This window comes from Giraffa tippelskirchi, chromosome 4 (genome assembly GCF_054371585.1).
Source record: "Giraffa tippelskirchi isolate mGirTip1 chromosome 4, T2T-mGirTip1v1.2.pri, whole genome shotgun sequence".
In the NCBI taxonomy this organism is placed as follows: Eukaryota; Metazoa; Chordata; class Mammalia; order Artiodactyla; family Giraffidae; genus Giraffa; species Giraffa tippelskirchi.
Window position 1 is genome coordinate 4,124,801 of NC_137278.1, and position 20,455 is coordinate 4,145,255.

At 52.2% G+C, this 20,455-nt stretch overlaps 1 protein-coding gene and 1 long non-coding RNA gene across 7 annotated transcripts in view; both read left to right on the forward strand.

Moving 5' to 3' along the window:
- AK8 (adenylate kinase 8) overlaps positions 1-20,455 on the forward strand; it is a 134,466-nt gene that overhangs the window by 48,947 nt on the left and 65,064 nt on the right. For 5 of the 6 annotated variants that reach the window (XM_081590795.1, XM_081590800.1, XM_081590797.1 and 2 more), the window contains 2 exons: positions 1,238-1,369; positions 9,184-9,273. In XM_081590795.1, the coding sequence (XP_081446921.1) occupies positions 1,238-1,369; positions 9,184-9,273 (222 nt within the window). The remainder of the gene's footprint in view (positions 1-1,237; positions 1,370-9,183; positions 9,274-20,455) is intronic. The other variant, XM_081590796.1, reaches the window with a different exon arrangement.
- Positions 11,241-15,855, forward strand: LOC145545812 (uncharacterized). Its single transcript, XR_014082220.1, has 4 exons — positions 11,241-11,976; positions 12,502-12,622; positions 12,756-14,770; positions 15,346-15,855. It is a non-coding gene; the product is annotated as an uncharacterized LOC145545812 (long non-coding RNA).

A 20,455-nucleotide genomic window follows, 5' to 3' on the forward strand; every position in this document is an offset into this window, starting at 1 on the left:
CAGCACCTGGTGAGTAGGACCAGGGAGCGCCCTGGATGTCAGGAGCATGAGCTTGGCAGATCCTGCCCACCTGTCCCAGGGTGGTGCCCTGGGACCCCTTCCTGTCTTCGAATGGGTTCCATCCTGGGTGAGAGGCTGACTCACCACGCTGCCTGCAGGAACCCTGGCACCTGCTGGGGATGGTCCGTTGCCCTGGCAGGAGGTGGGGTTGGGGAGGGAAACCCCCTTTTGATGCAAAGGGGACTGGGGTGGAGGTACCCACCCTCAGCCTCAGTAGGTGGGTTATTCCCGCCCATCCCCCTCCTCCCAGGTGCTGAGTGGCTGCCCTTTAACAGCCTGCCCAGCTCGCTGTGGTGCCCCCTCCACACTCGAGTGGGAGGCGACCTGGTTTGATGCTCAGTAGTTTTTGGCATCCAGTGCCCCCTACGGTGCAGGCACCTTGCCCCTGTCCCCCTGAGTCTTTGTTCCTCAAATACCAGGGCACCCCGGGCCAGGCCTCCGTCTTTCCACGTCAGGACCTGTTTGATCGCGTCCTCTTTAGAGACTCGCGACAAAGTTGGTGTCACTGGAGTGAGGCTGCAATTTATTCTCCACCAATTCCGGAGTCCTTTAGAAGTCCCCCGTGTGCCAGGCCTCCGCGTGGCCTGATGCATTTATCAAAGCTTGTGTCTGAGTCTAGGAGGTCGGCCTGGTCCCGGGGCCTCAGGCTGAAGGTCAGCCTGCATTCAATTGAGAAACAACTCAGCACAATTTTTTGTTTGTTTGTTGGGCCATCCATGCTGCATGGCATGCAAGATCTTCTTTCCCTGACTAGGGATCGAACCCACGCCCCCCTGCAGTGGAAGCATGGACTTTTGATTACTGGACCCCCAGAGAAGTCCCCAGACCAATATTTAGTGTGTTTTCTGTGTCCCAGGACCAGCCCTCAACAGCATCCCCAGCCCTCCTCGGACCGTGAGGGCAGCGCTGACCCTGTGCTGTGTTAGGAATCCTGGGACGGTGTGCTCTCCAAGGGCAGCCTCTGTGCCTCTCATTGTCCCCTCCGGCCTTGGTGCCCAGGCCTGAAGGGTAATTCCTTCCTCGTAGCTTCACCCTGTGGTCACCTGGCAGATGCCCAGAGGGTTTCCCCGGGGCTGAAAATAGAGAAATAATTACTGCTGTTAACAGAGCCCACGCAGAGGTGGGCTTCCCTTTCTGTAGGAGCCTGGTTTATCATCCTGCCCTCTTCTCGTTCCAGCTCTGACCTACGTCCAAACCAGCCATCGATCCAATGCCCCGTTCACCCCAAGGGTGCTGCTTTGCGGGCCCGCGGGCAGCGGGAAAAGCCTGCAGGCCGCCCTCCTGGCCCAGAAATATGGCCTCATCAACGGTGAGTGCCCTGGTGCCGCCCCGCTTCTAGAGCCTTCCACAGCGTCCTGCTCTCCCAGGCCCTCCCGTGTCATGGGAGCAGTGAGGGGATCGGCATCACTTCTGTTTGTTGCTCTCTGCTCCGAACAGTTTCCAGTTAATCCATCTTTGCAGGGATAAGGTTTTTTGCCTCCTAAAGACCATGGCCATGAAAACATTAGCCAATAAAAACATGTCCGCAGCCCAAAGTGCTGACCACTTTCTGGCCCTCATCTTTTATGTCCTCTGGCTCAGTGGTTTCTCTGTGCTCTGCCCCAGAGGTGCCCCCCCGCCGTTCCCCTCAAAGCCGGAGTTCTTGTGTAACGTGCACCTGCTGTTTATTTATTTTCTCCAGTCTCGTTTGGTTCCCCCAACCCAGGTCAGCGTGCGCGTAGGCAGACAACTTCTGAACCAGAGGAAGGCTTCTCGCTCAGTACACTGTCAATAAATATTTTACCAGCAGGAGAGAAAATATTGAAATCAGTTCTCCAGGTCTTTCCTGGAGTGGTCCCGGGTGGTCTTGGATGCCAGCCAGGTTTCAGGAGGATAAAGGGCTAGAAAGGATGCTGTAGGAAACACACTGCAAGGGAGGGGATGGGAGGTACTGACCCCCTCCCACTTCAAATGCTGTGGAAGCCTCAGTAACCTCTGCTTCATTTACTCAGGCAACATGAGACCTGCACCCCCAAACATATAAATCTGCACGCGTATGGCCCCAAATGATACACACACACCATACAGATATACATGTATACCGACACACAAATATATACATGCCACCCTAGAAAGCTCAAGTTTTGAAAAAAAATGCTTTTCAATTAGGTCTCCAACTTAAAATCTCAAAGCCACTGAGATTCCCAGCCAGGAATCAATGACAAAAGTTGAAGGAGGAGAACTGAGCGCTTATTCTGATAAGTATGGGGAAATAGTAATAGCTGTGTGAGTGTTTCAGTAAAATGACTAAATAGCAGTATTCCATTTTGGTTAGCATGGAAAAATAGTCTAGATACTTTATGATAAAAGGTATGCTTTTCTTGTATCCAAGTTTTGTTTTTTTTTTTAAGTATAATTATTCAAATAATTCCTTCCCCTTCTGTGTTTACCTCTTAAGAATACTATAAGACTAGAACTCCAGCTGCCATTAGGTATGACTTCTTTCTAAAGAATGAGCCCCACGCTACTTGTGGCCACACCCACAGGTTTATTTACATGCCTGCGCTTCTTGGTAGGTGAAGACACGTGAAGAAACACAGTGAGAAGAGCCTTAATGGCAGCGGGAGGGTCTGAAAAACACTAAAGCGACACCTTAATATCGTGCAAAGCAATTTAGATAATTGTCACTGTGCCAAAGCTTGTTTATGCAGACAGGCTCGTTCAAGAAAAGTGTTGTTTAACTTAAATTGTTTTCGTAAAGAAATCAGGTTCGTGTAGAGTTTTCCAAACATAAATTAGAAAAGCTCACGCTGGGTTTGCTTGGTAGCCGAAGAGTCATTTGGGGCTCATTTCGATAACTGAGCATTTGGAGAATGATTGAAAGTTCACATTTCTCAAAGGTGTTTTTGAGAAACCCAAGATGTCGTGAAATTTCAGTAAACCTAGTTAGGGGACCTGTGTTTGGCAGAGGCAAGCGCTGAGCTATCGGGTGGGGTCTCTCTGCAGAGATCTGTCTGCACCCAAAGCTCCAGGAACTGCCGGCTCTGCCCCCACAGGCCCCCCGCCACCCCCCACCACAACCCCCTGCCTTGGGTTTTCACATTTATGAACCTCTCACTTGTGGGAAAACATCTCAGAACAAACAAGCCACATTCACTCCCACGAGGTTTATTGAAAGACTCCTGTCTATAGCTGGCAAGAATATAAACAGGCACAACCTTTTGTAAGATAAAGGCTACTACTGATTAACATACGACCTGTGCTCATCCTTGGGCCCGGTGATTTCACGCCTAGGACTTTATTCTGCTGCAACACTCCCCCAAGTACTCAACAAGAGATGTGAAGTATGCGTGATGAAACATAAAGGCGACCCCAGACTGTTCGTAAGAGGGCTAGTTAAGTAAGCTGTGGGCAGCTTTAAAAAGAAACCGGTAAAGTGACTCCATGTCCCTGAAGCGTTGTTACCTGGGTGTGGAGTGGAAAACAAAGTCGCTAGATAAGTGTTGAGGGGATGGGCTCATCTTCGTTCAGAAGTGTGTGAGTCTGCGCTCAGGAAACGTCTGAAGGAACACCCAGGTACCAACCTGGTTATCTCTGTAGAGTGATGTGCTACACAATTCTGATTGTTTTTTTTCCTGCACTGAGCATGGATTTTCTAACCAGAAACAACCATGAAGTTTTGTTTTGTTTGGTTTTTTTTGTTTTCGGCCACAGTGAGCAGCATGTGGGATCTTATAGCTCCTTGATCAGGGATTGAACCTGTGCCCCCTGCATGGGGAACTCAGAGTCTTAACCACTGGACCACCAGGGAAGTCCCAAGACTTTTATTAAAATGCTATTAATTTTACTCATTGCATGCCTGCCATATGCAGTGCATTTTATTTGGTACACAGGTAGGGAAAATGCAGAAAAAATAAGAGGTGCTTAAGGAGGGAGGTGGGCTCTGCTGAGCTGGGGGCGGGGAGGAGTGAGGTGAGGTGGGGCTTATCCCAACACAGCCCCAGGTCACACGTGTCTGAAGCCTCAGTGCTTTGACGCTCTAGGAAGAGGATACTGTTACAGTATTGTCTTAGAATGCTGTAGAGTGAGGTGGCTACAGGCAGGGGTTTTAAACCATTCTCTCCTAGTATAAGTGGGCCTTCGCTGGTGGCTCAGATGGTAAAAGAATGCGTGCAAAGCAATATGGGAGACCCGGGTTTGATCCCTAGGTTGGGAAGATCCCCTTCTCCCGGGGAGACGGCAACCCACTCCCGTATTCTTGCCTGGAGGATTCCACGGACAGAGAAGCCTGTGGGTTGCAGAGAGTCAGAAAAAATGACTGAGCAACTTAGCACTTTCACTTCTCCCAATATAAGCACTTAATGTTACACAATTATCTCTAAACACTTCTTTGGCTGCATCTCACAAAATTTTAACATGCTGTGTTTTATCATTCAGGTCAAAGTATTTCCTAATCTTTGTGGTTTGTTTTTTTGACCCGTGCATTATTTAGAAATACACTGCTCACTGTCCAAATATTTGGGAATTTCCGGGATTGTTTTTTGTTTCTTTAATTCTTTTGAGGTCAAAGAACATAGCCTATATGATTTCAGTCCTGTGAGATGTATTGAGACTTTTCTTATGGCCCAGCACATGTCTACATTGGTGAAATACACGTGCACTTGAAGAGAATGTGTGCACTGGTTTTGTTGAATATCGTGCTCTAAGAATGTCCGTGAGGGTGAGGTGTCTGATAGTGTGATCCTTTGTTCCGGGTCCTTAATGATTCCTCACTGCTGATTATTTCAGTAGCTGAGAGAGGTGCGTTAAAAGCCCCAGCTCTGACTGCAGGCTTCTCGCCTTCTCTTCCCGTCTGTGCTTCCTGGAAGCTGAAGCTTGTACACAACTAAGGAGTGTGGCCTCTTCTTGGTGCCTGCTCCCCTTGTCACCCCTCCACCTCTCCATTCTCTCCAAGCTCACTTTGTCTGATAAGTATAACCTCTATTCTTTCTTTTTTTCTTTTTTTGAACTATCCGTGTCTTATATTCTAAATATGTCTTGTAGACAACACATAATTGCTTTAAAAAAAAAAATTCAGCCTGACATTTTCTGCCTTTCAGTTGAAGTGTTTAGTCCATTTCCCTTTAATTTCTTACATTGTTGGTTTCGAGTCCACCATTCTGATTTTTTGTCTTCTATTTGTGTGCTGCTGTTGTTGTCGTTTGGCTGTGCTGGGTCTTCGTTGCTGCCCGTGAGCGTCTCTAGCTGTGGCTTGAGGGCTCCAGAGCCTGGGCTCAGGGCTTGTGCACGGGTTCGTCTCCCTGCAGCATGTGGGGTCGGTCCTCCCAGACCAGGCATCTGACCCACGTCCTCTGTATTGGCAGGCGGACCCTTAACCACCAGACCACCAGGGAAGTCCTTGTTCTTTGTCCTGCCTTTCCTGACTGCTTTGGGATTGGTCAAAAACGTTTTCTAGTAATCCACTGTATTTCCTCCATTGCCTTCCTGGCCATATCTCCTTGCTTCGTCTTATTTGTGGTTGCTCTGGGGGTCACCTACTATCCTGCACAGTCTGTCTTGAATGAATACTGTGCCTCCTCGTGGGGACAGGTGAACTTGACAGCAGGGTGTCCCCTTCTCCTGCTCTGGTTCCTCACGTTACTGTGGCACACATTTCACTCCTACGTATGTCATCAGCCCTACAGTATATTGCAATTGTTTTTGCTTTAAACAGTCATTTTTTTTAAGTCAAGAGATGGGGGGAAAGGGCTTTTATATATACTCAATATCAACACTTTTCACTCCTTTGTTTAGATCCACGTCTCCATCTGATATATCATTTTTTTCAGCCTAAAGAACTTCCTTTAACATATCTTGTAGTGCAAGTCTGCTGGTGAAATTCAGCTTTCATCTGTCTGAAAATGTCTTTATCTCACCTTCGTTCTTGAAGGATGTTTTTGCTGCATATAGAAATCTATGTTGACAGGTTTCCCCCCCCGCCTTAGCACTGTAAAGATATCATTTTATTGTTGCATTGACGCATTCCGTTGCATTGCTTCTGATGAGAACTCAGAGATTATTTTTTATCTTTGTTCTCCTATATATAAAGCATCTCACCCACTCCTAGTTACTTCTAATATTTTCTGTTTGGTTTTCAAAAATTTAACTATGATGTATCAAGGTGCGGTTTATTTTGTGTTCTTTTTGCTTGGATATCAGAGAGTCTTGGATCTATGGGTTGATACTTCTTATCAAATTTTGAAATTTTTCTCCCATTATTTTCTCAAATATTCCCTCTCTCTCCCCATCCCTCCCTCCCTCTCTCTTCTCTTTTTGGAAGTCTAGTTACGTGTATGTTAAACTGTTTGCTATTGCCTTCCAGATCTCTGAAGTTTTATTCTTTTTTTTTTCCCCAGTCCCCTCCCCTCCTTCTCTTTGCTTCTGTGTGAATACTTTCTAGTGCCTGTTTTCATGTCTTCAGATTCACTGATTGCAGCTTATTCAGTGATGTTTTCCATTTAAGAATATTGTATTTTTCAGTTCTGGAAATTCCATCTGGTTCTTCTTTATAGTTTCCATTTCTCTGCTGAGATTCCACATCTTTTCATTCATTTTAATTATCTTTTCAAGTTTAAACATATTCATAATAGCCATTTTATAGTTCTAATGTGCAAACACTGACATCCATGTGATCTCTTGACCTATGATACTATGACCTGTTGTCTCTCCTTGTAGGGGTCACATTTTCCTGATAGTTTTTGTTTGTTTGTTGTTTTTGTTGGTTTTTTTTTTTAATCTTAAACATTTTTTTTACTGTATGCCGGACATTATGGTTCTCACATTCCTGAGAGTCTGGATTGTGTCGTCCTGCAAGGCAATGGCACCCCACTCCAGTACTCTTGTCTGGAAAATCCCATGGACAGAGGAGCCTGGTAGGCTACAGTCCATGGGGTCGCTAAGAGTTGGACACGACTGAGCGACTTCACTTTCACTTTTCCCTTTCATGCACTGGAGAAGGAAATGGCAACCCACTCCAGTGTTCTTGCCTGGAGAATCCCAGGGTCGGCGGAGCCTGGTGGGCTGCCGTCTACAGGGTTGCACAGAGTCGGACACGACTGAAGCGCCTTAGCAGCAGCAGCAGCTTTGAGAATATCACATGAGAAAGAGCTGAGTTCTAACAGGCAGTTAGTTAGTTTCCTGGAAGATCAGCTTGACCTCATTGAGGCTTGGTTTTAGTCTTTGTTAAGGTGGGATTGGGCTTCCCGGGTGGCACTGGTGGTAAAGAACCCTTCTGCCAATACAGGAGATGAAAGAGACACGAGTTCAATCCCTGGGTCGGGAAGATTCCCGGGAGGCAGGCATGACAACCCACTCCACTATTCTTACCCGGAGAATCCCATGGACAAAGGAGCCTGGCAGGCTACAGCGCATAGGGTCGCAAAGAGTTGGCCATGCCTGAAGCAGCTTAGCACGCCCCTGCAAGGTGGGGTTAGGTGTGCTTCCTCTGGGGCTTGTGTATCCTTACACCTGAAGCATGGCCTTCCTGGAGCCTCAGCTGTGCGTCTGAGGTGCTGAGCGAGGTCTCTGACTCTGGCCGTCAGATGAGGACTTCATCTCGCCCTGTGTGGACTCCCACTCAGTTCCCAGCTACCCTGTGGCCTTCCTCTCCCAGGCCCTGTGGAGCCTCCCCTGTGCACGTGTAGTCTGGCATTGATCAGTGACTCCAGGGAACCCTCCTGCAGATCCTAAGCCTGCCCCCGCCCCCCCCGTCCATTGTTCTGGTCTACAAAGTCCAGCTGCCTCGAGGCCCCAGACTCCAACGCTGTGTTCCCCGGCTGTGTCTGGGTTCCACTTCTCCCTAGCCGTGGAATGGACAGTACCTGTAGGTGGAAATCCAGGGTGAGTGAGTCCCACTTGATGTGTTTGCTTTCTCAAGGCTCACAGCCCCGCATGTCTGCTGACCAAGGGCCTGAAAAGAGTTGCCTCCTATATTTTGTTTAGTTTTATGGCTTTTTATGACAGAAGGGAAATAGGATACCTGCTCCTCCCTCCTGGTCAGAACTGGAGGCTCAGCCTAGTCTCGATGCCACACAGACCGGGGTTTGAATCCCAGCCCTGCTGCTTACTGGCTGGTGACCTAGGACAGTACACAGCGCCGCTTTGGCTGTTTCCGTACCTAAAAAGCTGCAGTTAGCGTGAGGGCTGGATAATACAAAGCATGACCGGCACAGTGCTTGGCGCAGGGAAAGGTCTCGGTTGCCTTTATTACTCCTCATTAGCTAGGGAAGCCGCAGCCGCTCTGCACATGGTCGCTGCTGCTACACAGAGAATTTAACATGTCGTTACAGAGGAATCTGCCTTTGGTGGTCGTCATCCTTAACATTCACCTTATCCACTAACTTTAGGGTTTTGATTTCTTCAGTGTAGGAGGTCAAGTCCTTAGCTTTAAAGTTAAGAAAAGTAAGACTGTGCTATTAACAGCTCATGAAAACGTGACTGGACCCTTCCGACTCTGGCTGTCAAGGTTTTCGTAGCCAAGGAGAGGGCAACTGTGTTTATTCCTTCCACGCTTGGTAACTGGCATGCCGTGTGTAGGCCCCAGCTGGGGGCTGGAGACACAGCAGTTGCTCGTGACAGAAAGACACCTGTGCGTCCCTTTGTTGTAGAGCCTGATGGTGTCCGTGGACTTGTCATCACCGGGGGCCATGGAAATGCTAGGGTCCCCACCCACCCTTGAGTCATAACAGCATGAGCGTGGACATCACGCCGGTCCACGTGGTTCTCTGCCAGAGTGTCCACCCTCAACCCCCACCGGGGCCGCGGTCTGTAACCCCCGGTGTTGCCGAGGCCCTGCGGGTCCTTCTCTGGTGGTGACAGGCCTTGTTATGTCTTCTCCATGCCGTCCATTTTTAATATGCCCTTCACCAAATGCATTCTTTTTCATTCCACAGTGTCCTTCCTCGGCTTCTTTTTTATTTCCAATTCCTTTTTGAGACTTCCTTTCGCTTGGACACACGCCCACACTCAGAAAACCCTTTTATATTTTTTTCAGTGACCTTTTTTCTCCCCCCAGCAGGCAGCACTGGGTTTTTGTTTTGTTTTTTCTTCTCATTCTTCCTTCTATTTAAAATTTAACGGGCTTCTTTCTGTTCCTCTCTCCTCTAGTCTGCTGTGGGCAACTGCTCAAAGAAGCCGTGGCGGACAAGTCCACATACGGCGAGATGATCCAGCCCTTTTTCGAGAAGGAGATAGCAGGTAGGCCTTGCTGGCCGTGACTCCCAGAACCTTCCAGGCTCTGGAGAGAGACTGCTCTGTGTGAGGCTCGCTGGGCACCTGGGGGCTCCAACTGGGAAGGACGATCAGGAAATGGAAGTCGGGCTTTCTGGGAGGCACAGGCTCTGGTTTTGTTCCCCAGCTGGTTGTCCTGGCTTCCAAGCGATGGGGGGCTGGGAGGCGAGGTCTGTGAACGTAATGCATTTCACTGATGGTGTGAAGTGGCCCTGTTTCTCAAGAATGCTTGCTGTCACTTAAAGCTGGGAGCCAGGAAAGGCCCAGAGCTGCCCACCTCTTTTCTACCTCCTGTCCCAAAACACCAGGGGCCAAGATTCTGACCTGGTCAGCAGTCAGAAGCCAGAGGCTCAGACAGCCTTGCAGACATGAGGACTGACCGGCCATTGGTCCTCAGGGGAGGCTGGACCGGGTCATCTCTGCAGACCCTCTCTGTGACCTAAGCTCTGAAAGTGTGTCCTCGATCCAAACCCATTCTCTCCCGTTTCCCGGAGTCCACAGATGAGCCCCAGAGAAGGGACGAGGTGCTGAGGCCACAGACATGCCGGCTGACGTCTGGGCTCCTCCCCGGGGTGGTATGTTTTCCTCGCCCACGTCTCCCATCCTTGTGTAAAGGGCTGTATGCAGCTTCTCTGTGCAGCGAGCACGAACTTGTTATCAAGTCTGCTATGAACAGGCGCTTATTGTGAAGAAGGCCTACCCGTAAGGAGGAGGGGGCCATGGTGATGGTCAGTGCACGTGCTGGCTGGGACACCCTCACTGCCCACTGCTCCTTCCTCCTGCTGCTTTCTGGTCGGAGTAGGTTGAGGAGGAAGCCCCGAACAGGCTGCTCGCTCCTGACCCCTGCTCTGAGTGCCCGCCTGGGGAGGACATCATGGCTTGGCTCTCCCCAGGCCCTCCTTAAAGTGTCCTGGCCCAGGGGTGAAGTTCCAGTGAGGCAGGCAGAACGGGATCCCCCAGACGCAGCGATCAGAGGAGGGAGACACAATGATCTGAGCGGGTGAGTCTGTTCGGTCACTGGCTGGTGAACAGGGTCCGCCCGTGTGAGCTCTGGTGCTTCCCCGTTGGTTCAGATCCCGGGGCACCGCCCCCCCCTCCCCGGCCCTGCCCCGCAGCAGCCACGAGGCCGGGCGTCTCCGTGGAGAGGAGGAGACAGAAACCCCAGGTGCCGGGTTCACATGAGCGCGGGCTGGGATGTGCACATGTGCATGGGCTGTGGGGGCAGCCAGCAGGGACGGAGGCCCGACGCCTGCTCAAGTTCACTCGCCCTCCAGCGAGCCCAGCTTCCCCGTTGTTGAGGCGGAAGTTGGGGGTAATTGGCCCTCTGAAAAACATCTGTTGCGCTAATGAGTGACTAAGATAACAAGTTAATGGATTTATGTCATTTTAAATGTTGCTGCATGGTATTCCATCACCCGGACTGGGTGGGTAATTTGTATAATTCTCTGTGACAAAGCATTTCGTGGTTCAGAAAGACAGTGACCAACCAGATGAGGCAATGTTGATGGGGGTAAACCTCAGGCAGAGGGAGGCAGAAATTCCTTGCCTCTTCTTGGAACCATTCTCTACCTTTGAGTTTTTTTATCAAAATAAAAAGTTGCGAAGAAAAGTACATATTTAGGTGGTTTTCAGATTTGCACTCCTTTCAGTGATCCTGTAAGGCACCCTCCTGTGCTGGGGCAGGTTTGCAGACTTCCCTGATTAGGTCAGAGGGAATGTATGCCCTGGGGGCCAGTGACACGGAACTAAGGCGCCTTCCCCACCCCCCCACCTCCACCCCCTGCACCAGACGCTTGAGTCCTCCATGGCTTGCATCTCCATGGCTTTGCATCTCTGGGTATTGCCTAGTTATTCGTTTTTTATTGTGGCTGAAACAAACTCAGCAGTTTGGAACAACACGCATTTCTTCTCTCACGGTCCTGGAGGTCAGGAGTCCTAAAGTCACATCCGGCAGGCCTGCGTTCTTTCCTGAGGAATTCTCTGGGGAGGGTCTGTTTCCTGGCCGTTCCCAGCTTCCGGAGGCCCCTTCCTCCATCTTCACAGTCAGCAGTGCAGCCTCGTCAACCCTCTCTCTCTCTGCATGCTAAACATAGACCCAAGGGGCCTCTTTCCACTGGTGGTCAAGAGGCAGAGTTGTTTTGGTTTTTATTTTTCCTTTCCTTTTTTTTTTTTCGGTGGATACAAAGGAGAGTGAGCGCACACTTGCATTTCCTGTACAGGGAGCCAGACCTTGGCAGCTTCGGTCTTCAGTCTTTGTGCTAATGTTTCCCCCGCAGCCTTCTGCTTCTCTGCACTCCTCCACTTGCTGCAGAATTAAAGACACAACAACCACCACCATCACATCTTCCTCACAGAAGCAATAAGTCCTGTCATTTCACTAATCCCCATCTCGCAGGGATAACAAAGAATGCATTTACATTCATCACCACTAACAGGGGCTCATTAGTGGGCTGTGGAGACGCTGCCGGGGAAACCAGGGCGCCCGGCTGCTGGAGGACGCTTGCGGGAACCACCCAGGCCTGGCCGCCCGCATCGCAGCCCGCCCAGCAGAAACAGGAAGCGGAAACTTCAGTGATTCTCCACCGAAGTCGGGCTTGAAGGGAAAGTCTGCCTAAACCTGGAAGCGCCACGTGGCCACCTCATGTGCCGGCGTCCACACGCCCGCGGCCGGTATGGCCGGCGTCGCGCCTCAGGCACTGACTTGGGCGGTGGGGATTGACCACATCACCCCTGAGTTCTGAACTCAGAGGAGACAGACGGGAGGAGAAAGAGACAGGGTTCTGAGGGTACAGCTGGGCTTCCTAACACGCCCCTGACCAAGTCCAGACCTGGGGAGGCAGAGGTGTGTCGGGGACGGGACTGGCCCAGGCCGTCCCCAGGAAGAGCCCTGAGGGGGGCCTGAGGTGGGAAGCGTATCCGTCCACACGAGGGCGAGGGTCCGCCAGCTGGAGGGTAGGAGCTGGAGGGACAAGGCCCCCCGAGGAGTGACTCTCCCCTCCGGGCAGGAGTGAGGCAAACCAGAGGGCATGCCTTCTCCCCACACTGCCCTGGGTCAGAAGGGTCCCCCAAGTCCGCACACGTGGTGGGGCGTGGCCCTGAACACTTTCGGCCACTGACAGAACGTCTGGGAGAAGGAGACTCGGCTGCCCCTCTGTCCTGTGGGGCCGTCCGAACGACTCAGGTTTCCCTCCTCAGAACCGGATGGTGTTTCAGATTTCTCAGCTGGGGGACCAGCAGCAGTCCTGGGAACCCCCGCCGGGGTTTCCCCAGATGAAACCCAGAAGGTTCCAGAAATCCTGCAGGAGCAGAGAGTATGGTAAGGACCCACAGGCCTGGTTATCTGGGGCAGAGCCCCTGCACCTCGGGGGCTGGCAGATGTCACTGTTAGGACACCCTGCCCTGCAGCCAGCCTAGTGTAGACCACCCCCCATCACTCCCTCTGAAGGCAGGCAGTGCCCTTCCAGGGGCTGGACCTCCTCCACTGGGGACTCTGCCCTGTGCTCCTGGCCGCTGGCCGGCCTGGCCACACCTGCTGCCCGTCTCTCTGTGGGATTCCTGCCCTCGCTCCACGCGCCTCGAAGCTGTGAGTCTGTCCAGGGAGCATGGTTATTGCGGTGTGTCCTCACGGCCATCGCCGCCGCCAGCAGCCCAGAGAGTAGACCCAGATGTCACTGTTCCCCCATGGAGCTACTTCCTCTTACTGCCCCCTCGGGGCCTCCTGATGTGATGTCCCAGCCGCGACCTCCGCAGACTCAGTTATGTTCTTTTATGTCCTCACGGGTGCTGCCAACACCTCCTCCTTTCAAATCAGCTGCAAAATTAATAACCACGCTGCTGTCCCCTCTTCCCACATTTACTGGGCACAGGACTCTAGGGCCCCATCTTCGCTCATCCCAATCTCTTGATCCCGGGCTCTTGGCGGCTGCACTGTGGACGGAGGGTTGGGGAGATGCTTGTTCCATGCTCTGGATTTTGAGATACACAGGTCCGACCTCCTAAACTCATTCCAACTGCAGCTGAGCTGAACAGAGAAAGTTGACTCCCCAGGGCCCCACATGACGCTCCTCACGCAGCCGTGTCCCCAGTGGGCACAGAGAGGGGGCTGCTCGTGACACACGGGGCCAGGCCACCCAGCACGCAGGCTTGCCTGCCCGGGAGCTCCCGTTACTTTTACCTGGTTGCAGAACAACTGAAAACCCTTCTGGGCTTTTGGAAAAATAACTTCTCAGCTGCTAAAAAACCATTTAAACTTCAGTGGTCGGTGCTGGTGGACTCCGTGGCCGTTTTGTACCAGGGCCATGTGTATAGGTGTTGTTTTTTTCTGCCCAGAATTACCCAAAGGGGCAACTAGAACTCAATTCTCTGCTTAAACCGTCGGTGACTCACAGTGGTCACCGTCTCCAAATGATGTGCCCTGAGCCTTCTCTGTGCTTCATTCCTACCAGAGGGCCTACTGGAGACCCAGAGACCCGAGCTTCCCGAGGAGGGCAGCCATCTGTCCTTGCTTATTGAAATTCTCTGTTCTCAAGTTTCACTTAATATGAAAACTAACTCTCTCATTGGCCTCAGCTCACCGTAGCGGCTTTTTGGCTAAGGTCAGGTGTAGTGTGGGGGCTTCCCAGGTGGCACAGGGGTAAAGAATCTGCCTGCCAATGCAGGAGACACAAGAGACGCAGGTTTGATGCCTAGGTCCGGGAGATGCCCTGGATAAGGAAATGGCAGCCCGCTACAGTATTCCTGTCTGGGAAATCCCGTGAACAGTGGAGCCTGGCAGGCTGCAGTCCGTGGGGTCGCAAAGAGGTGGACACAGCTGAGCACACATGGCTTTATTTTCAGTCTTCTCCTGGGAATTTCAGCCATGAGTTGCGGTCCTGTGGCTGCTGGTGGTAGATATTAGTATAACCTCATTCCAGACAGCTGGGTCTGATCGGTGGTACGCCACCATCTCTGGGTCAGAAGGGTGGCCTTCTGCCCCGGCTCTGGTCATGGTTCTCCTTCTCGGCCGTTGCTTGTGTTTTCTCTGGAGACTGGTGACCCAGGCGAGATATTAAAACAGCCAAAGGTGTTATTTTACCCTCACTGGTTTAGTCTTTGCCCTCAGTGTGTGAGATGCTTGCCTAGAGCTGTCCCCATTGTGTTCCGTGCATGCAGGGATGTCAGGTGGGGGGACTGCCAGTGACGATGTGTCCCCAGGGAGGGGTTTTCAGGTCAGACCCCAGCTTTTCCCACCTCCTGGGTCTGCAGGATCGGAAGGGGGAACTGAGCACCTGCACCCCGGTGCTACCAACCCAGCACCTGCCAACCCAGCTCATTGACCAAGGTGGGGGGGGCGCGGCTCTCCTCACTCACATCACCTCTGTAACCAGCCCTGCCCTGCCAGCATCCCCCCAACAGCTGGAGGGGGTTCAACTGAAAGAAGGCCTGGATTCCTTGGCACACATGCCAGACGTACACTGACTTTCAGGTGAGAAAACAGCTCTTTAATTGGCATAATAACTTTCCCCTAAATGCGCAAGTGCTGGCGTGCAGAAAAGATAACGCAGAAGACAGATCATTACCCAGTGTTACCCATGCCCGCTCCCGTAAACCCCGTTATCGCCAAAATATTTCTGTCTGGAGAAGGTCCCTCAAGGCCTAATAGAACCTGAGAAGAGGCGGGAGGTTTGAGGGAGACTCCAGACTCTTAATTTGCACCCTTTCTGGTAATGAGACCTCACCACAGCCAACGCAGCCATCGGAACACAAACAAACCGAACTAGCCCCAAACTGGCATGATTACGAGCATTTTCGAGAGGCTTCCGTGAGTACACGTCCCAGGAGGCCCGGATCAGATCTCAGCCGAAGGGCTGCCTTATTTTTTTTTTTGAGGGGGAATTAATATTCTCCTCACTAAATGCACACTAAAGATTCGACAATATGCCAGCTTTTCTCTTTTGTTAAAACCTTGCAAAGAGTGGCTGAGTTGAAAGACAAAGTAAATCTTCCCATCTGAGGAGGTAAGCAGCGTGCTATTTCTTGTTTTTTTTTTTTTTTTAATAGTGCAGCCTTGGCAAGCTGCTAGCTGTCTTACCACAGAGGGGAGACCCCGAGGGACCCCGGCCGGTTTCCAGCAAGCTTTTGCATGTGGTGTGTTTGTACCAGCTGAAGACAGCGCATGACTCTCTAAATAATTTACCAGTTGATTAATGGACTCACAGGGGTATAATTAGAAGAGAGAGAGACCGTGGGTACAGTAACCGGTACAGTGCTTGGGGGAGCAGGAGCCTTTATTTTTATAAAGAAACTTTCTAGGGTGCTGGGCGTTTGAAGCTAACTTGGGAAGAGCTCAGTGCCTCTTCTCTTTTGAAGTGGAAATAGGACAGTTTGAATCCGTCGAGTTTAATTTTTCACAAGCTTTAGGGGCCCTGCAGTGCAACTCCCTTTTTATTATTGAAAAAACTCTACATTTTTCTTTCATTTTTCTCCACACACACACACACACAGACACACACACACACAGACACACACGCAGCCCAAGCAGTAAGTAATAAACACATTAATTTACTCTTTTACTCAACGTGTATTTTATTCACTGCACCTCCCCTGCCTGTGTCCCCACGGGTCCCCTCAGCACCCCCACCCAGAATCCCCCCGTTGGGCTGCCTGTAGGTTGATTAACGGACACCCCAGTAATTTATGCATTTTTAAAGGAACCCCTCACCTCCGTCTTGACAAAGCTTTTGAAGTAGCTCCTTTTTTCAAGTCAAACTTTTGACTTTTCCGCTGGGACAGCTACAAAGATTTTCTTCTGGAAACGAGGTAGGCGCCTTCCTGCCGAGACGGCCCAGCAGAGCAGTGGGTCTCAAAGTGGGGGTGCGTTGTGAGGGGCAGAGGCGTGTAATGAGGACGGCTGTAGAAAAGGGGTCAGCACGCTGTTTATCAACAGGGTTGTGCCCCTAGAGGGTCCAGCTCTTGAGTTTTTAAGAACTAGACTTTGCCTGCGAGAGTGGCACCGTCTGTCTGCGTTATTAAGATGACGCCCTGCTGGGGCGTCAGCCAAAGGTCTGTGGCCAAGAGGTTGCAAAGCTTTCTGTTCGGTGGCCAGAGTGGCGGGGAAACTGAGGCAGCGAGGGGCTCTCAGCTCACCCGTGTGTCCGGTCAGTGAAGTAGCCTCTCCCCCCGGAAGACGAGGGCCTGGCCACCGTGGCAGTGTCAGCAGAGGGGCCATGCAGATGGTTTTCCTGGGCTGAGTGTCCGTCGGGGGCTTGCCGTGTGTCAGGCACGGAGATCACAAAACCGGAGGGGAGCCCAGAGGGGCAGGGTGTCCTTCTCACTCCGACCAGGGCTTCTGGAAGCGTCTTCTCTCCACGGGCAGCCCTGGTGGCTTCCAGCCCACTCAGCTGTGAAATCGCCTGCGACAGGCCAGGCCCCAAGGCCCCCGCCTTCTCCTCCAGCCAGGAGTCTCCCGCTGACACCCCCTCCAGGAAGGAGTAGCTTGAAGCCCCTTCTCCTCCTAGTACCCCGGAGGGGAGCTGACACTGGCTGTCCTCTCGGGCTGTGAGCAGGGCCTGAGGGGTGTTGGGGAGGCTGCCCTCAGTGACCTACTGCAGGCCCCTACACCTTGGACAGTCGCCACGCCCCTGAAACAGACCTCCCATGGGGGACTTGGCACAGCTGTGATCGCCAGGGAGGGAGGCACAGGGCCCTTGCCCTCCAGCTCTGCCCTGTTGTTCTCTGCCCTGAGCTGAGCAAGAAGGGGGCTCAGGGTAGAGAGAGGTAGGTGGGTGCGATGGGGCAGAGGGACACAGAGGCGAGAGGTGAGGGAAGCGTGTCGAGTATACACCCACTCCAGTATTCTTGCCTGGGTTCCCGTGGACAGAAGAGCCGGGTGGGCTACTACAATCCATGGGGTCACAAGGAGTCAGGCACGACTTAGCTACCGAGCGTGCATGCACACAGACCGCACCCTTCCCCTGCCCTTCCCTGGGGCATCCAGACCTCGATTTCTCCCATCTGTGGCCCTGGCCACTAGAGCCCTTCTCCACTTGGGCACGGTTGGGTTACAGGGAGGTAAGACAGACCTCCTCTGGGAGCCCTCCCAGCACGTCCCGCTGTGTGTTTCCACCTGGGCTCCGTCTGGTCCCCAGTCCCCATCGCCAGCGTGGCTCATAGTAGGAGCTCAGCGAATGTCCGTGAACGAGCCCATGAACGAATGGGCAGATGAGGGCACAGCCGGTGTCCCGGGACAGCATGGCGTAGCAGTGCCAGGCAGGCCCTCCCTGTGGCCGCGGGGGCCCAGACACTTTGCCCTGCTGCCTGCATTTCTACATTGGTGAGACACCATTTGTCTCAAGGAACAAAGGGAAAACAGGTGCCGGCAGGTAGCAGGCGGCCTGAGGGGTTTCCAGGGAGGCGGCCCGAGATGTTCACTCCCGGGGAGTGGAGGGTTAAGCTGCACGTTTGGGTTGTGGACTCACCACTCTATTCCGGTTCAGGTTCTGCCACTGGGTGACCTTGGGGTGACCTCGGGCAAGTCACCCAGCCTCTCAGGACTGCGGTTTCTTCATCTACAGCGTGAACTTTCCACAGCACCATAGTCATGGTTTGTTAGGTGTCCACATGAAAATGTGTCTGTGAAACGTTTTGCACCACGCATGGCACACAACCGGGGCTCGCCTGGTGGCTGAGATGGTAAAGAAAGCACCTGCAATGCAGGAAACCTGGGTTCGATCCCTGGGTCAGGAAGATCCCCTGGAGGAGGAAATGGCAACCCACTCCAGTATTCTTGCCTGGAGAATTCCATGGACAGAGGAGCCTGGTGGGCTACAAAGGGTCGCAAAGAGTCGGATACAGGGGTGCGACTGTTACTTTCACACTTGATGGCACATAACAGGCCACTTATCAGATACTTACAATTATTATCATTAATAGTTATAGTAGCTGTCATTCTCATAATGATAGTAGAAGTCATGGTGGTAGTAACAAGGTCGTGTATGTTTACATGAACCTTACAAATACGTGTGTTTAACATACATGTGTATGTTACACAAGGTCGCATACACAAACATACATGTATGTTTCATAGGTGGACTTTGACACCTTATTCTCTTCCTGTGACTGATGCCAGCTTTGGGCGCCTGGTCCCCGTGGTCACCAGGAACTGGCAGAATCCTGGTCCGCTCCCCTCTGGGGCCCCACTATCTATTGCAGCTGCCCTACAACGTGATGGCAGAGAAGGATGGCTGTTTCGTTCTGCTCCTGATGTCCTGGGTCAGGATTTCAGGCAGGGCGGGGCAGGAGGGCTCAACACCAATGTCTGACTTGGGCCTTGCTTGGCACGGCTCTAACGACTGGAGATAATTGGGCTGGACCATCCTTCCAGGGCCCTACGCGTGGTTCTTGGTCCTGGTGTGGACCTGGTTCCTTGCCTCTTCTCCCCGTTGCATCTGCTGGGGTAGGACCCTTCATCCCCACGCCTGGTGCCTGCAGTGAGGTGCTCAGGCCTCCCCCTACGTGCAGTGTCGCCACGTGGCAGCTTGGGCTTCCTTGCGTTGGTCAGCCCCCTTGTGTGATCCTAGCTTCCCCCACAGCAACATCCCAGGGAGACCAAGAACAGCGGTTGAGGATGGGGTGGAGGGTGGAGGACGAGGTAGGCGCTAAGGCTTCTCTGACCCACCTCCAAAGTCCCAGGATGAGCTTCCAGCTGATACTGTCCATTAACCGAGTCAAGGTCGGCCCAGATTCAAGGGTTGGGGGGCTCAAGCCCACCTCTCAGCTGTAGGAAAGTGAACGTCTCTCAGTCGTGTCTGACTCTTTGCAACCGCATGGACTATAGCCCACCAGGCTCCTCTGTCCATGGGATGCTCCAGGCAAGAATACTGGAGTGGGTAGCTGTTTCCCTCCTCCAGGGGATCTTCCTGACCCAGGGATCGAACCCAGGTCTCCTACACTGCAGGCAGATCCTTTACCGTCTGAGCCACCAGGGGAACCTGGGGGTAGGAAGGCCACCTCTAATCTGCCACCATAGGGAAGGCCTGTGTTCTGGTTCTGTTTGGGAGTGGTTGCATCCGGTGACAGAGGGAGGCTGAACACAGACGGCCTCATGGGTCCTCGGAGCTGGGGGTGGCCTGGCTGCATACATGCCACCTAGTGGCTTGCCGGGAGCTCAGAGAGCTGAGTCCAGTTCTCTTTTTAAGAGGAAGAAGCCCCAGCTGAGAGGTAAAGTGACCTGTCCGGGGCATGCCGCAAACGAAATGCAGAGAGGAGGGCAGAATTCACGCTGCTTCTTCCCCTGTAAAGGGGGCAGAGAGCAGAGATAGGGCAGGTGGCCCCACAGCCCAGTGGCCTGGGTTTAATTCTGGGTTCCCCGACCCATTTGTGTGTGGCCTGGGCAGGTTACTTCCTCTCTCTGTGCCTCCATTTCCTCATCTGTAGAATGGGTTTGTTATGAAGATTGCAGAAATCAATACTTGTATTAGAAAAAAAACCCAAGCTCACAGCAGAGCCGAGTCTATAGCGCGCGTGCTTGTCAAATCAATGTGTCAAGGCGTCTTTTCCACCCAGAACACTGGGCTCATGGTTGTTTCCTGGTTTCCCAGGAGTTGCTGACTTTCTCCTCACAGATCAAGTGAGAACCGGCCTTCCCGCTGCCCCTGAGATGTGGGGGATATAACTGGTTCTGAGCCCCGACTGCATTAAGATGGAAGGAAAATCATGTTCTGAAAACCCTGTGATCCATCGCATGCAGTTAGTGTTAACACTGCACTTTCCAACAGTCCAGTCCATATCTGGATTGCTGGCCTGTCTCATCTTCCACTGAAAGGTGTAAAAGTGGGCGTTAAGATAGGAATGACTAATGATCAGGTTGTCAGACACAGTGTGTCTCAGTGAACATTTTTATTAAAAGTCTTCTTAATTTGCTAAGTGAAGCCCCATTCATTTAGAGAATGGCTGTGTTTCTAATTATTTATTTTCGGCTGCCCTGGGTTTTGGTTCGCGTGCAGGCTTTTCTCCCATTGTGAGTGTTGGCTCCTCTCGTTGCAGAGCACGGGCTCTAGGGCATGCAGTTGCGGTCCATGGAAGAATGCCTGCTTTTACCTGGTCTTTTTCTTTTTTCTCATCTAGAGCCTCATTAGCAAGATAAGCTCAGGGCCCACAGTTGGAGTTGCCT